At 46.4% G+C, this 13914-nt stretch overlaps 2 protein-coding genes across 2 annotated transcripts in view; both read left to right on the top strand.

Moving 5' to 3' along the window:
* The first annotated feature begins 228 nt into the window (after positions 1 to 228).
* On the top strand, positions 229 to 4589 carry LOC310789981 (platelet-derived growth factor receptor-like protein). Its single transcript, XM_083651704.1, has 7 exons — positions 229 to 354; positions 568 to 737; positions 957 to 1099; positions 1751 to 1902; positions 2493 to 2786; positions 3716 to 3855; positions 3962 to 4589. The coding sequence occupies exons 1-7, from the start codon at positions 273 to 275 to the stop codon at positions 4160 to 4162; spliced, it is 1182 nt and encodes a 393-aa protein (XP_083507830.1). The 5' UTR covers positions 229 to 272; the 3' UTR covers positions 4163 to 4589.
* Positions 4590 to 8350: 3761 nt separating this feature from the next.
* The window catches only part of n4bp3 (NEDD4 binding protein 3), a 34325-nt gene continuing 28761 nt past the window's right edge, over positions 8351 to 13914 (top strand). Inside the window, exon 1 of the mRNA XM_083651407.1 lies at positions 8351 to 8398. The gene's annotated coding sequence lies outside the window, so the exon portion shown is untranslated. The remainder of the gene's footprint in view (positions 8399 to 13914) is intronic.

Below are 13914 nucleotides of genomic sequence, written 5' to 3'. Positions count from 1 at the left end.
CTCCATTGAGGCTCCTGGTCAGGAGGAATTTGGGGCAGTAATGCCACTCTCAGTCAGGAGGAGGAATTTGTGTGATTCGGCTAAATAGCTGACCTCACTTTGCGAGCACTCTGCCGCCCTCCTCCTCTCTCTCTCTCTCTCTCTCTCTCCTTCACTCCTCTCTCGCCTTCTCTCTCTCCTCCAGTTTCTGCGGCACGTTCTCGTGTGAACTGTGTTGAACTACATGAACTAACAATCCACAGACCCGCCATAATAATCCATAGAGATCGGTCATGCTTTGGGTGAGATTATTTGGGGCGAAGTGGAGGCTGGTAGTGAGCGCTCTCTTCATTTGTGCTCTAATCCTGGAGTTAGGTAAGTGACTTTGTGCTTTGAACATGCATTCCTAGAGGTACAAAGGGAGGTCGATTTCCACTGGCCTAAATGCTAAGCCTCACCAATGCTATAGAAGTCTTTCCATCATTCATCTTTGTAAGCATATTGCTCATTTCATTATGACCAAACTCGTGACTTGTGATCTGCATTTGTGATATTTTGATGCTGTTTTATGAACTTTATACTCTGCAGGATATTGTCAAAAAGATGCTCAAGAACAGAGGACCACTCCAGGGAGGAAACCCAAGCCCACCAAACCCAAACTAGGGAAAGCAACAAACAAAAGTCCCAGAGCTGCTGTCACAGCTAAACCCAAGGTCAAAGCCACACCTGCAGCCAAGCAGCAGCCCTTACTCACACAGGTGAGTGACCCCCAGACCGCACGCTTCAACTTCTAGTTACAACATCATTTTTGAATAGTTTACATGTATCAAAGAGTGACCGGAATAACTTTTTATGCATTCTCAAAAGAGGGGATGCTAAACCACTTTGACTGTCAGATATAAAACAGCCATTTATCGAGGCACGTGACTCTGTGTCTGTGTAAGTAACTTTCATGTATGCATCTGACACATGTGTAGGTGCTGAACAGGGGCAAGTTCAAGAAGGTGGGTGAGACCCTGAGTGTGCAGTCAGGGAGCGCCCTGGAGCTGAGGTGCAAGGGCAAACCTGTCCAGTGGGGCGTTCCCTCTTACCTGGAGGAGGATGATGAGGGGAGGCTCAGGTAGACAGCACAGCAGATACAAGCTCCTGTACAGTATGTAGGCCCCTATAGGGGTGCTAATCTGGCCTTGGCTCCTCTTCGACCAGCCCGTCTTCTTGGATCAACCGGCACTTTCCGCCTCGGTGTCTGTTTGGGAGTTCAGTAGACATATAAGATGCAGACAAAGCTCAAAACAAAACTCTGTTGCGGAAAAGTGGAAACTTCCATTCTCACAGTGTATCAATCACAGTGTGTCTGATAATGATATCTTGCTGAGAGAGAGCGAGAGATTCGCCATCTTTCACACAGTCGCAAAATGACTCTCATCCATGTGACCTCTAGCATCTCTCGAGAGTTTACCCGGAAGTCCTTCTTCTAGACTTCCTTAACGGCATAAGCCTGTAAGCTCCACCCCCGTCAGTCCGAAAACCAATCAGAAAGCCAACCCATGTCTTAGTTAATATTTATTACATAGGGCATCAATTTATTATTCAATTGATAAGGCTCTGGCAGAATGATGACTGATTATGATTGTGACTGTCCAGAATGATTACTCATGCATATATACCCACCATGATTGATTACCCAGAATGTTTAGACATGATTACCCAGAATGCATGCTGACAAAAACAGTTGTAAAATCAGCATGTTGTTGTTTCATATTTTCCACAGAATTGTCCAACATGAGAGATATGGCGTCCTGACATTAGTGAACAGCACAGGTGCAGACACAGGGGAATACACCTGTTACCCGATGTACTGTGAAGACACCGAGTGCAGGAAGGAGTACGACAAAGCTGTCAAAGTCTTCGTCTTCTTTCCCGGTATTGATGAACGATCTTTATTACGCACTTATCAGAACTGCAGCCAGGCCTTTTTACACTCTCGCGCGTGTTATCTTATCATCAATTGTGACAGTAAAATGATTGATTGATTGCTTATTAATTGGTTGTTGATCATTATCGACTCTGTTCCATGATGATCTATGGCTCTTCTAAGATGTCTTTTGTGGACTATGCTCTCAGTCTCCATCATGCAGAGCATTCCTGTATAGGGAGATAACATGTATTTTGTCTTGTGGCCAGACCAAGGTTGTATTGTCTCTTATGAAAGATCAAGGTAACTGTGGAAAAGTACTAGAACTTCTATGAGCTAATGGAATTTCGCAGCAGAGATCAGGGTGGGGACGGCACCCTACTATCACTATATGAGAGTGTGAAGATGAGAGGGCTCGGGGCTCTCTTGACGTAAACGTTTTGACTGTCGGAGAGACTCTGTGCACAGATGGAAACTTGTGGAATAAAATCCTCCTTATGTACACTTTAAACGGGCAACTCATTATTGATGGATCAACAAGGCATGTCATTATTTTTCTATTACACGATCTACCATATCTGCTCCCTGTACTCACTAGACCCGCAAGAGCTGTTTGTGCCGTCGTCCAACTACTACGAGGCGATTCAGCTGCGAACAAACTGGCCGACGCTCCTCCCCTGCCAGGTGACGTCGCCCGAGGCCAGTGTGACGCTGCACCGCGAGTTCCCCCCGGCGGAGGTGGCGGTGGACGGGAGGGAGATCTCCTTTAACGTCCGGCGCGGCTTCACCATCCACCGGCCCCGGCCGTACCACGCCGGAGCCCTGTACTGCGTGGCCAGCCTGGGGAACCTGAGGCAGAGCTCCACCAAGTACATGCTCATCTACGTCAACTGTGAGTTCCTCATGCATTCAGTGACTTATTTTGCCTATTCCTATTCGTGGTTACACAGGCAGCCTATCCCATTCATCTCACATTCACACCTATGGACAATCTAGACCAGTGGTTATCACATTTTTTCACATGAGGGACTCCTAAACTGACAAAGATTAGACCACGGACCCCCATTTGATAGGATTTTGTCCCACGGTCCCCCATATGATAAGATTGATGCTTTTAGATGTTTTATTACAGAAAGTGTATAAAACCCATGACCAAAATAGTCATTGTGTTACTTATGAATGGAATTATAGTGAAAATAAATTACCCCCCTTTTGGGACAAGTTACATTTGCTCGCACTCAGGCATGAATATCCACATAACACAACATAGCATAACACAGTATCACACAGTATCTCCCTAAATGTAAAAACAGGCAATACAGTAAAATGCAATAAAATGCAATCAAATGACATGCTATAAGAGCAAGTGTCCTTTCTCAAATGTATGCCACCGGAGAAATCAAACCTTGGCCGGCAAGGCCGTTGTGGTCGGGGTGGACGGAGGCCGAGGGCGTAAACCCTTTCCTTTCACGCCGGAGACCGGGCTCGCGTTCGAGCATCTTTAAAGTCTACATTTCAACCATAAGTCATCATTTGTTTGACGTTTTTCTCATCTGACCCAATCATAACCAATCATAGGTGCCTAGAAACATAACCATTACAGTCTCGTGAAGGTGGCGCCGGCTTGGACGTGTTGGACGAAGGACGAAGGACGTGTTGGACGAAGGAAACTGAAATTGAAAACATGCAAACTCTAGACAGAAAGGGCGAGGGACATACTCACATTAAATGACTGAATACAAATGGTGCTGTGGGATGATTGCTGGGTGTACCTTATCGTAAACTTGACAGAATTCATTGATATTCTACATTTGTCATCAGACCCCATGGCTCCGCCTGCCCCAGTGGTCCAGGCCTCATCGAGCTCAGTGGCTGTGGGAGAGAACCTGCAAGTCAGCTGCACCGTGATGGGGGAGCAGGACGTGGTTGTCGACTTCACCTGGGACTATCCTGGACAGGAGGTCAGAGGGCAGATGCTCTGGCAGACAACAGCTTCACTCCTATATGCTTCACATGTTTTAGCTCCATACTGAAGGGGCTCATCACCTCTGTGCTGTTGGCTTGCAGATGGGCAGGCCGCCGTACACCCAGGAGAGCGTGAGGCCGGACGGCGCAGCCCGGCAGCTGTCTCAGTCCGTTCTGCTGGTGGAGGAGGTGAGGGAGGTGGACCAGGGAACGTACACCTGCACGGCCCAGAACCTGCAGGGAGCCAAGTCTGCATCCACCACGGTGAAGGTCAAGGCCAAAGCTAAGCCTAAGAAGCCATGAGCCATTAACGACTGGATCACATTACTGAGAGAGAGAGAGAGAGAGAGCGAGAGAGAGAGAGAGAGAGAGAGAGAGAGAGAGAGAGAGAGAGAGAGAGAGATCATTTGTGCTAAAAGCATTTTTGGAGGCCAGCTGGGAAGCAAATTGCTCCACCACAGTATTTAACAGTATTTTATCAGTTACCTATACATGAATACATAATCACAGCAAAAGATGCTCTGGTAACCTTTGAACTTTTGTAGCTATATATGAATAATTGGCGCACAATACAATGTATGTGTTGGAAGAGATAGCTGAGTCTGTGTGTGTGTGTACGTGCATGTGTGTGTGTGTGTGTGCGCGCGCGTGCGTGCATGTGTGTGTGTGTGCATGTGCGTGTGTGCTGTGTGTTTCAGTATGGTACTGTATGCATTATTATATGCTTGTATATTAAATAGTTTTATAAACACATGGGTTCCTGTCTTTTTGTGCCTATTTCCCCTTATTTGGCATGGACCCAGAGAATTGTCTTTCATTCTTTCTTGTGATGCAGATTCAACAACCATAAAAAAGAGAAATCATGTTTTTTCTATGTATTATGCACATGAAACATTTATAAAAGGAAGCAATATAACAAATTAGCTCTGTGTAGTTCTTCAGAGAAAAGAGCAGTGATGATGAGCTGAGTCTTGACTGTACAGCGGAAACAGGAGTGCGTTCCTCCTCGCTCACGGCTCCACTCACATCTTCTCATCCAATGACCATGAACGTATGCCTCATGGTTAATCCAATGACCATGAACGTATGCCTCATGGTTAATCCAATGACCATGAAGGTATGCCTCATGGTTAATCCAATGACCATGAACGTATGCCTCATGGTTAATCCAATGACCATGAACGTATGCCTCATGGTTAATCACCATGAACGTATGCCTCATGGTTAATCAGCTACAAAGCTGCTGCATCTTCTCCTCCAGCTCTACCTTCACGCTTTCTTTCCTTCTTTCATTTTCCTTCCCGCCGCCCTCTCTTCCTTCCATGGCCGTAAGAGGAGAGGTCAGCGTCCAGAAAAGCAATTATCTTCAGGCCATAATTAGTGCCGTGTAACAAACGGCAAAGAAGGACAAATAACTTGACAACCATGAGAGAGATGTTTAACGTCGGTAAATAAAGACCGGTAAAAGTAGAAGTACTGATTCAACTTGTTTAATCAAGTAAAAGTAAAAAATTACAGACTCTGAAATGTAATCAAGTATAAATGTAAAAAGTATTTATCACGGCTGTTTCTGTGCAAAGCTAACTGAACCTCACGTCATATTAAGATAAACAGAATTTCTGGGGTGGCGACTCTGGAGACGATGAACAAAGCACACATGGACACACTCCAATTAACGCAGTAGGATTAGCTACAGGTGGTGTATTTATGCTGATGGTATATAATCTCTGCTCCTGGATTTGTTTGAAACACAGTCACTGAAGAACTAAATCTAGGACATGAAAATAAATAAACTGACTCCCTTCAAGCTTCAAGTCAGTTTTGGTAGAGCACGAAGTCCTTCATCACTTGTGTTAGTGGTAGGGAGTGGACTTGGTTCAGGCGATGTGTGCCCAGCACTTGGCGGATCCGAATCCGACACACGTGGGCCAGACTGCGAGGACATCTCTTGGCCTCCAGAAAGACCCTGAGAGCCTCAGGATCCGCCCTCTCCTCCAGCTGTTCCTGCTCTGTGGTCACCAGGGCCGGGTCAGCGCCGTGGTCCAGCAGCAGCTGGACGAAGGCCGTGTTGCACCTGTTATTCAGCACCAGCTGCAGCAGGTGAGAAGCCACGTCACGGGTCAGAGGGGTGTCTGAGGGGTATCCGTTGATTCTGTTAGGGTCGGCCCCGGCTTCCAGGAGGATCCGGGCACAGTCCAGGTGACCGTAGCTGTTAGCGTAGTGCACGGCCAAGTAGAGAGGCATCCGGTTATAATGATCAGCTAGGTCTACCTGTGCTCCCTGTGTGAACAGGTAGTCCACACTGGCAGCATGACCCTGGTAGGCGGCCTGCACCAGAGGGGTCCACCCATCAGGAGTCAGACAGTCATTTATCAGCCTTCTGAAGTGGTCTTCCTGCAGCAGGCTCTTCAGTGTGTCCAGGTCTCCTGCCCTGACGGCATCATAGAGCTGTCGCAATGAGATGTTGCCATGCCATGCTTGAAGAGCCCTCTGCATGTCGCCATGTCCTGCTTGAACAGCCATTCCTTCCGATGTGTCACTGCACCACGCTGACTTGTATGCTGTGTCTCAAACAGAAGGCATTATGAAGGGACTGAATGTGGGTTGGACATTATGACATCATAACATGACATCATAACATTATTACATGGTGAGATAATAATGACTGATGACATCACAATTGCTTGAGTGACATCACTGAAGACATCACTCACTGGTGACATCACAATTGCTCAAGTGACATCACTGCACTCACTGATGACATCACTCACTGATGACATTACTATGCTCGACATCACTGATGGCATCATCTGGGACATCATCCATGCTTTATTTGTGACATCATCGGCCACACCTTATTTTGACCCTGTGTCTTGTTTTGGATGTACGACAAGAGAGAGAGGCAAACACCGTTTTTGCCTCTCGTGCACTATAATAACTAGCCTTTTTTGAAAATGTAAGGAGTAGAAAGTACAGATATTTCTGTTAAAATGTAGGGAGTAGGCTATCTATATAGTAGCTATTTGCAAATAGTATATCAAAGGAAATGTGGAATTGTTTCACATTATTCAAGTTGAGTGGCATTTGTTTGTGGACAGGAAAATACATTTGTGATCATCCTTGTTTATTTGCGAGTCGTGATATATGTGACCACTCTGTTTCTGTCCTGCGTGTTGACCCATTTATGGCACGGGAGTCGAGATGGATGGAGCACTTCAGTATTTATTTGCCTGTCTGTACAGTGGGACACACACAACCAGCAGGTCAGCACTACTGCGAGATGATCGGCCACTTGCTCCAACCACAGTTTGATGTAGTCTTTCTGTCTGATTTAACATTTAACATTGTGACTTAACATTGTGATCGTATAGTGAATTACTAATAATAAAAATAATAAAATAAATCTCATAACAAAAATAAATTATATTGTTTACCAATTTACAGTAACATTTTATAGCCCAATATTCGACATATTTGATAGCTAAATAAAATGTAAATACTCCACACATACTGTATAGCCATTTCAGTTACGAAATGCAGTTTCAACAGTAGTCAGCAGTCTCATCCCCATACTTGAAATGCCCATCGTTTTTTTACAAGGAAATCTAATAAATCGTGCAATGCTGCCACCTTCGGTGCACAAAAAGAACTGCAGTCACATTCCACAAAAAGAAATGAATGGCTTCTGCCCATCAACGCAGCGAACCAAAACAACGTGGTGATGCTATCTAACGTACATATTGACATACCTGTACAGTGGGACACACACAACCAGCAGGTCAGCACTACTGCGAGATGTTCGGCCACTTGCTCCAACTTTGTTCAAAAGACAGAAAACCCCACATTAGCAAGCTAGTCGCACCGCAGGTGCGTTACGATGCGTGCGTTTTCATCACGTTTCAATCAGCAGTAATGCATTTTAGCGAACGATCAGCTAACCCAAGTGTGGTCTATCTGAGTTACAGTAAGACACAACGTGATGCTGTTGACTTTTCCACACTGTGTGATGACTTAAATGATAGTTTTCCCAAATTAAACATGAATTTAACAACATACTCAAACATTAATATAAACATTAATTAGCACTATTATTTACACCGTTACATATACATGATCATTTGTCAAAACTTTTTTGTACAATTATTCATTTATTTATTTATTTAAACTAATCCCATATAACTGCGTCTGGATTTGTTTGTGCAGCGCGACTAATTGTCTGGGCGCTAGATGGCGCTGTCACCCTGTCGTTTGAAGTTTGTCAATCTGTTACCAGCCAGCCCAGGATACAAGCACATGTTTCTCTGCCTCCCCTCTGCTCCTTCTCCCCTGTTCAAATGTCGGAGAGGGAAAAGAGACAGTCTCAGTCTGCACACACACTCAGGCTGATCGCTGTCTGCTCTGCGCTAGCTCCCTGCTGGAAGTCATCTGCGGAGCCACGTATGCGCCATTTCTTTCATTATATAAGCAGCTACAGCACCGACAAAACTGCAGCAGACTCCCCGTGTTGATGATCCAGAGATGTCCTGCACGCAAAATATGGTGAGCGCCAATTTTTCCCCGATCTTTGCGTGATCCGAGCTCAAATCTCTTGTCAGATGCATGGCTAGCTGTTGTTTATGATCATGTCCAAAACTTTCTATAGACTAGACTTGATTGTTTAGATTAAAACCTACCACTGTCTGTCTGCCACGGTGTTTGCATAGAGTCAGTGTGACAAGACAGACTACTATGTGCCCAAACTAAAGCAGGGTTCATCCTCACAATTTGTCCCTGTTTTCTAGCACTTGTCCCAATAGAAAGGCTTGTGTGTGTGTGTGTGTGTGTGTGTGTGTGTGTGTGTGTGTGTGTGTGTGTGTGTGTGTGTGTGTGTGTGTGTGTGTGTGTGTGTGTGTGTGTGAGAGAGAGAGGGGGGGGGGGGGGGGGGGGGAGATCAACAATCCACTTAACAGCAGTATTTTTGCACCATTCTCTTCTGTCAGCTATGGTGGTCTCTCTCTCTCTCTCTCTCTCTCTCACACACACACACACACACACACACACACACACACACACACACACACACACACACACACACACACACACACACACACACACACACACACACACATGCACACACACTGCAGTGTATTGAAATGTTGTTTGGCCTGTTGTAAATGTTTGGGTTGAAGCTCACACTCCAGGGTCTCTTTTGATGCCCAGGAGGCTGGGAACAAAAGGTGTGTGTGTGTGTATGTGTGTGTGGGTGGTGGGGGAGGGTGGGGGCACCGCCGGCGCAGTCTTTTTGACTGCCAGGCTGTCGTCGTGGAGACCAGGGGCCGCAGGTGACCTTTGACCTCCCCTGATCACAGTGCGTTGCGGGAAGGGAAGGGAAGGGAAGGCTCCTCTCGAGTGTGCGGCTGACTGGAGAGGGGAGCGCCAGGGGGTCTGACAATAGAAAGACAGACAGCCCTGCACCTCTTAGTGGCCTGAGTTATGGCGAGTGTGTGGTCACCGTTCCTGTCATTTCGGGATGGATTATAGGCTAATGTTGACCGCTGATAGCTGAGTGTGTCTGTGACTGACGGGAAAACTGACAGCCACAGAGACAGAGTAAATATTGTTTTGGAAAATATGCACTTGTCCAGGATGACGCTTGGAAAGGTTGATGTTATCTCATCATCCGACCAACTCCTTTTTGACAGAGAGTTCTGGCTTATCACCAACTGTTAAAAAACAAAAGCAACAAAACTCAAATAATTCACTGTAGCCTAAAGCAGTGGTTCTCAAATGGGGGTCAGGGGGCGATTTATTTTAGCTATAATTCCATTCATAAATAACACAATGACTATTTTTGTCATGGGTTTTATACACTTTCTGTAATAAAACATCTTAAAGCATCACTCTTATTATCATATGGGGAGGGGGGGGGGGGCATGGGACAAAATCCTATCAAATGGGGGTCCGTGGTCTAATCTTTGTCAGTTTAGGGGTCCTTCATGTGAAACAATTTGAGAACCACTGGCCATATGTGATGCAGAGACCTTCCAGGACCTGCAGGCTCTTAGCTCTGCCCCCCTCCTCTCCTCTCAGAGACCTTCCAGGACCTGCAGGCTCTTAGCTCTGCCCCCCTCCTCTCCTCTCAGAGACCTTCCAGGACCTGCAGGCTCTTAGCTCTGCCCCCCTCCTCTCCTCTCAGAGACCTTCCAGGACCTGCAGGCTCTTAGCTCTGCCCCCCTCCTCTCCTCTCAGAGACCTTCCAGGACCTGCAGGCTCTTAGCTCTGCCCCCCTCCTCTCCTCTCAGAGACCTTCCAGGACCTGCAGGCTCTTAGCTCTGCCCCCCTCCTCTCCTCTCAGAGACCTTCCAGGAACTGCAGGCTCTTAGCTCTGCCCCCCTCCTCTCCTCTCAGAGACCTTCCAGGACCTGCAGGCTCTTAGCTCTGCTCCCCCTCCTCTCCTCTCAGAGACCTTCCAGGACCTGCAGGCTCTTAGCTCTGCTCCCCTCCTCTCCTCTCAGAGACCTTCCAGGACCTGCAGGCTCTTAGCTCTGCTCCCCTCCTCTCCTCTCAGAGACCTTCCAGGACCTGCAGGCTCTTAGCTCTGCCCCCCCTCCTCTCCTCTCAGAGACCTTCCAGGACCTGCAGGCTCTTAGCTCTGCCCCCCTCCTCTCCTCTCAGAGACCTTCCAGGACCTGCAGGCTCTTAGCTCTGCCCCCCTCCTCTCCTCTCAGAGACCTTCCAGGACCTGCAGGCTCTTAGCTCTGCCCCCCTCCTTTCCTCTCAGAGACCTTCCAGGACCTGCAGGCTCTTAGCTCTGCCCCCCTCCTCTCCTCTCAGAGACCTTCCAGGACCTGCAGGCTCTTAGCTCTGCCCCCCTCCTCTCCTCTCAGAGACCTTCCAGGACCTGCAGGCTCTTAGCTCTGCCCCCCTCCTCTCCTCTCCTCTCAGCACAATCTGCCAGACAGCTGATGAGATGTCTTCATTCAGCTGTTTTCACTTCCCAGGGGGTTGACACTCTCTCTCTCTCTCTCTCTCTCTGTGTGTGTGTGTGTGTGTGTGTGTGTGTGTGTGTGTGTGTGTGTGTGTGTGTGTGTGTGTGTGTGTGTGTGTGTGTGTGTGTGTAAGCGTGCCTCCCTAAAGTACTGGCAGCTGATGAAACAGCGATTCGCTGACAGTCAGATGTCTGCTGACCATTTGCTTAGCGTAGCCTAGCAGAGTAAATAGCCGGCCGATGAGAACTTCTGTATAGGGTTGTGCGATGTCACCTAAATAACCATCGCGATGGTTCCCACAGTGAAACATCGCGATGGACGTTGGCATCGTCGTTGACGGGGGGTGGGGTTAATTAATGATTTATGAAGTCCATGCGGTGCCGTTTGGCTGCGCCACTGCAATGTACGTTCACGATTTACAACAGGGACAGCTGAGCTCTACATGTCATGAGAGACCAGCGGGGCTTGGATAGGCTACTACTACAGCACAGAGCCAGGCGATTCAAACAGTAGGCTATCACTACCAGCAATATTGAAAGCAAGGTGCAAATCAATCAAATGTTAACGTTACAGATCGTGACCAACAACGTGTGTGTGTTTAATTTAACTAGCTGGCAGAAAAGGTGCAGAATTACTGGCGGCTAACGTTAGATTTGTGTAGGCTCAGTTTTGAACCTAACATTAGGTTACGTTAAGGAGAGATAGAAACACAGCAGCAGGCAGCCTACACAGTATGTAATGGAGAGAGTTCCTGGAAACAGGCGAGTTGAATTCACAGTTGAAGACTTGTAACATTACTCACATTGGGTTGAAAACAGGAAAGAACGTGAAGTTTCTTCTTTCTTAACATTTTCACAACACAACCGACTTCTGCTTATCTTCTCTTCCTCTCCGCTTTACCGCTTCTCTGAACTGGGGATAAGGTACGCTTTGCCGCTTGTTTAATGCCGCCCGTGCGTCCCCCCGTGTGTCGCGGCTGAGTGGAGTTAGCCTTTTTTATGATTAAATCTGCAAAATTTGTATTCGAACAGATAATCACGATGGTCCGATGTAGAAGGGTACCTACTTCTGTACCTTCCTTCCCTATTTGAATTCGGGCACAATCAAATGGAATCAGATCCACCCCTCAGTGTGCTGCTGTATGAAATGAATCATGATGGTACATTATATAGGCCTATAGCCTCAGTAACGGTGCTGGTATGCTTTCCCCCTTTAAGAATGGAATAAATCAGCGTTGCTGGGAATAAACTAAATATAGAAGAATAAATGATGAATCTTCCACTTGTTGTGTGTAGCATTAGGGTTGTGAATCTTTGGATATCTCACGATTCAAAATTGATTTTCGATTCAAATGATTCCCGATTCTCGTTTCAGTACATGGAGGGATTTCAGGATCGACGACGCCAGTCCGCTGTGTGCTAAGAAAGGCGGTGTAGCAAATGATGGCATGAATACAGAATAAAGTGTATATAAGATTATGTTGTTGTTTTTTGAAAAGGTTTTATCAGCTGATTGCAATAATGTAAACACACTACACACCCAGGCAAACCTAAGACAATGGGGTAAACATTTATTCATGCTAAACTTGCACTTAAAAAAACACTTCTTAGTACTGACTTCAAGAAAAATATGTTAAAGTAATAAAAAATAAATAAAAATAATAATAATCGATTCTTGGGAGTGGTGAATCGATTGAGAATCATGGACGATAAGAATCGTGATTCTTACATCAATATATATATATATATATATATATATATATATATATATATATATACAGTATATACCCCTACAGTATGTAGCATGTAAGTGCATGGGAGGTCAGCCATGCATGGCACAGTGTAGCAGATGGTGCAGTGGGGAGAGAGCACACAGTGCTATAGAGGCCTACAGTGCAGAGTGAGTGAGTGGACAGACAGAGCTTTGCCAGACGTCCAGCTAATCAAACACTAATCTCCCTTTCTTCCACTCACTGGGCTCAGTCTCCAACTTCCCTCCTTTTAACTCTGTGCTTTCTCTCTCCTCACCCTGTTTCCCCCCATTTCTCTCCCTGTTTGCTCCTTAACTTGGGCTTATCCTGTGGTCCCATTCTCTCTCTCTCCCCTCCTCCCTCGTCTCATAGACTCTTTATAGACCAGGCCATGCCTGGCCGTGACCGCTCGCTCGGAGGGGAAAGTGTCATGCTTTGGTTGGATTATTACACTCTGAGCTTCCGCTCCTCGGTCATCCTCTCTGCCTCGGTCATCCCTCTCTGCCTCTGGCCTGGTTGATCTGTCTCTAACCCGTCTGTCGCTCTGATTAAAGCCATGTTAGGGAGAGACTGTGGTGGGACTTGGCTGGCCAGGTCGGCGTGCAGGCTGCATGCCTGGATTTGGCCACAAGGCCAGGGCAGGGCCAGTTTAGCCCAGGACAGCAAAGCTGCAAACTCCTGTGTCACAGTGAATGGTAGGGGTGGAATCACTCATGCCCCACCACGATACGATATTATCACGATACTTAAGTCACGATCCGATAGTATTGCGATTTTGCGATATGCTAGTATTGCGATATATATTGAGTATTGCGATATTGCGATATATTGGGATTTATTACCTTTTTTCAACTGCAAATGATGTCCCCAAAGGTAAAAACGTTGTCAACATCTGTTTTTATCTAATGAGATAAAGTTTCCAGTCTGTTCATCTCACTTCAATCATTTTTATTGCAGCAAAATGGCATTGTCAAGCAGACAGACTGACCAACACTGTCATAAAAACCTGTCATAAATGTTGCATGATGCACTTGACATTTTGTATCATAAAATATCACGATACTTGGCATTCGATACGATACGATATATTGCCCACAAAATATCACGATACTATGCTGTATCGATCCCCCCCCCCCACCCACCCACCCCTAGTGAATGAATGGTAGTCGCCTTCATGTCACTACTATGACCAGAATCAGTAACTGCTGCTACCAATATATTTTCTATGCAAATGTGCAACAACAGATAATGAGTTATTTAACCGCATTAATTAAGCAGTCCGCATAAACATGTGGTTATCCTCTTGAGTCTTGTAAGTTTGACAACAACTCACATTT

Source organism: Poromitra crassiceps (assembly GCF_964638095.1).
Source record: "Poromitra crassiceps genome assembly, chromosome: 15".
Lineage (NCBI taxonomy): Eukaryota > Metazoa > Chordata > Actinopteri > Beryciformes > Melamphaidae > Poromitra > Poromitra crassiceps.
The sequence above is the reverse complement of the archived record's forward strand: the minus strand, read 5'-3'. Positions and strand labels throughout refer to the sequence as shown.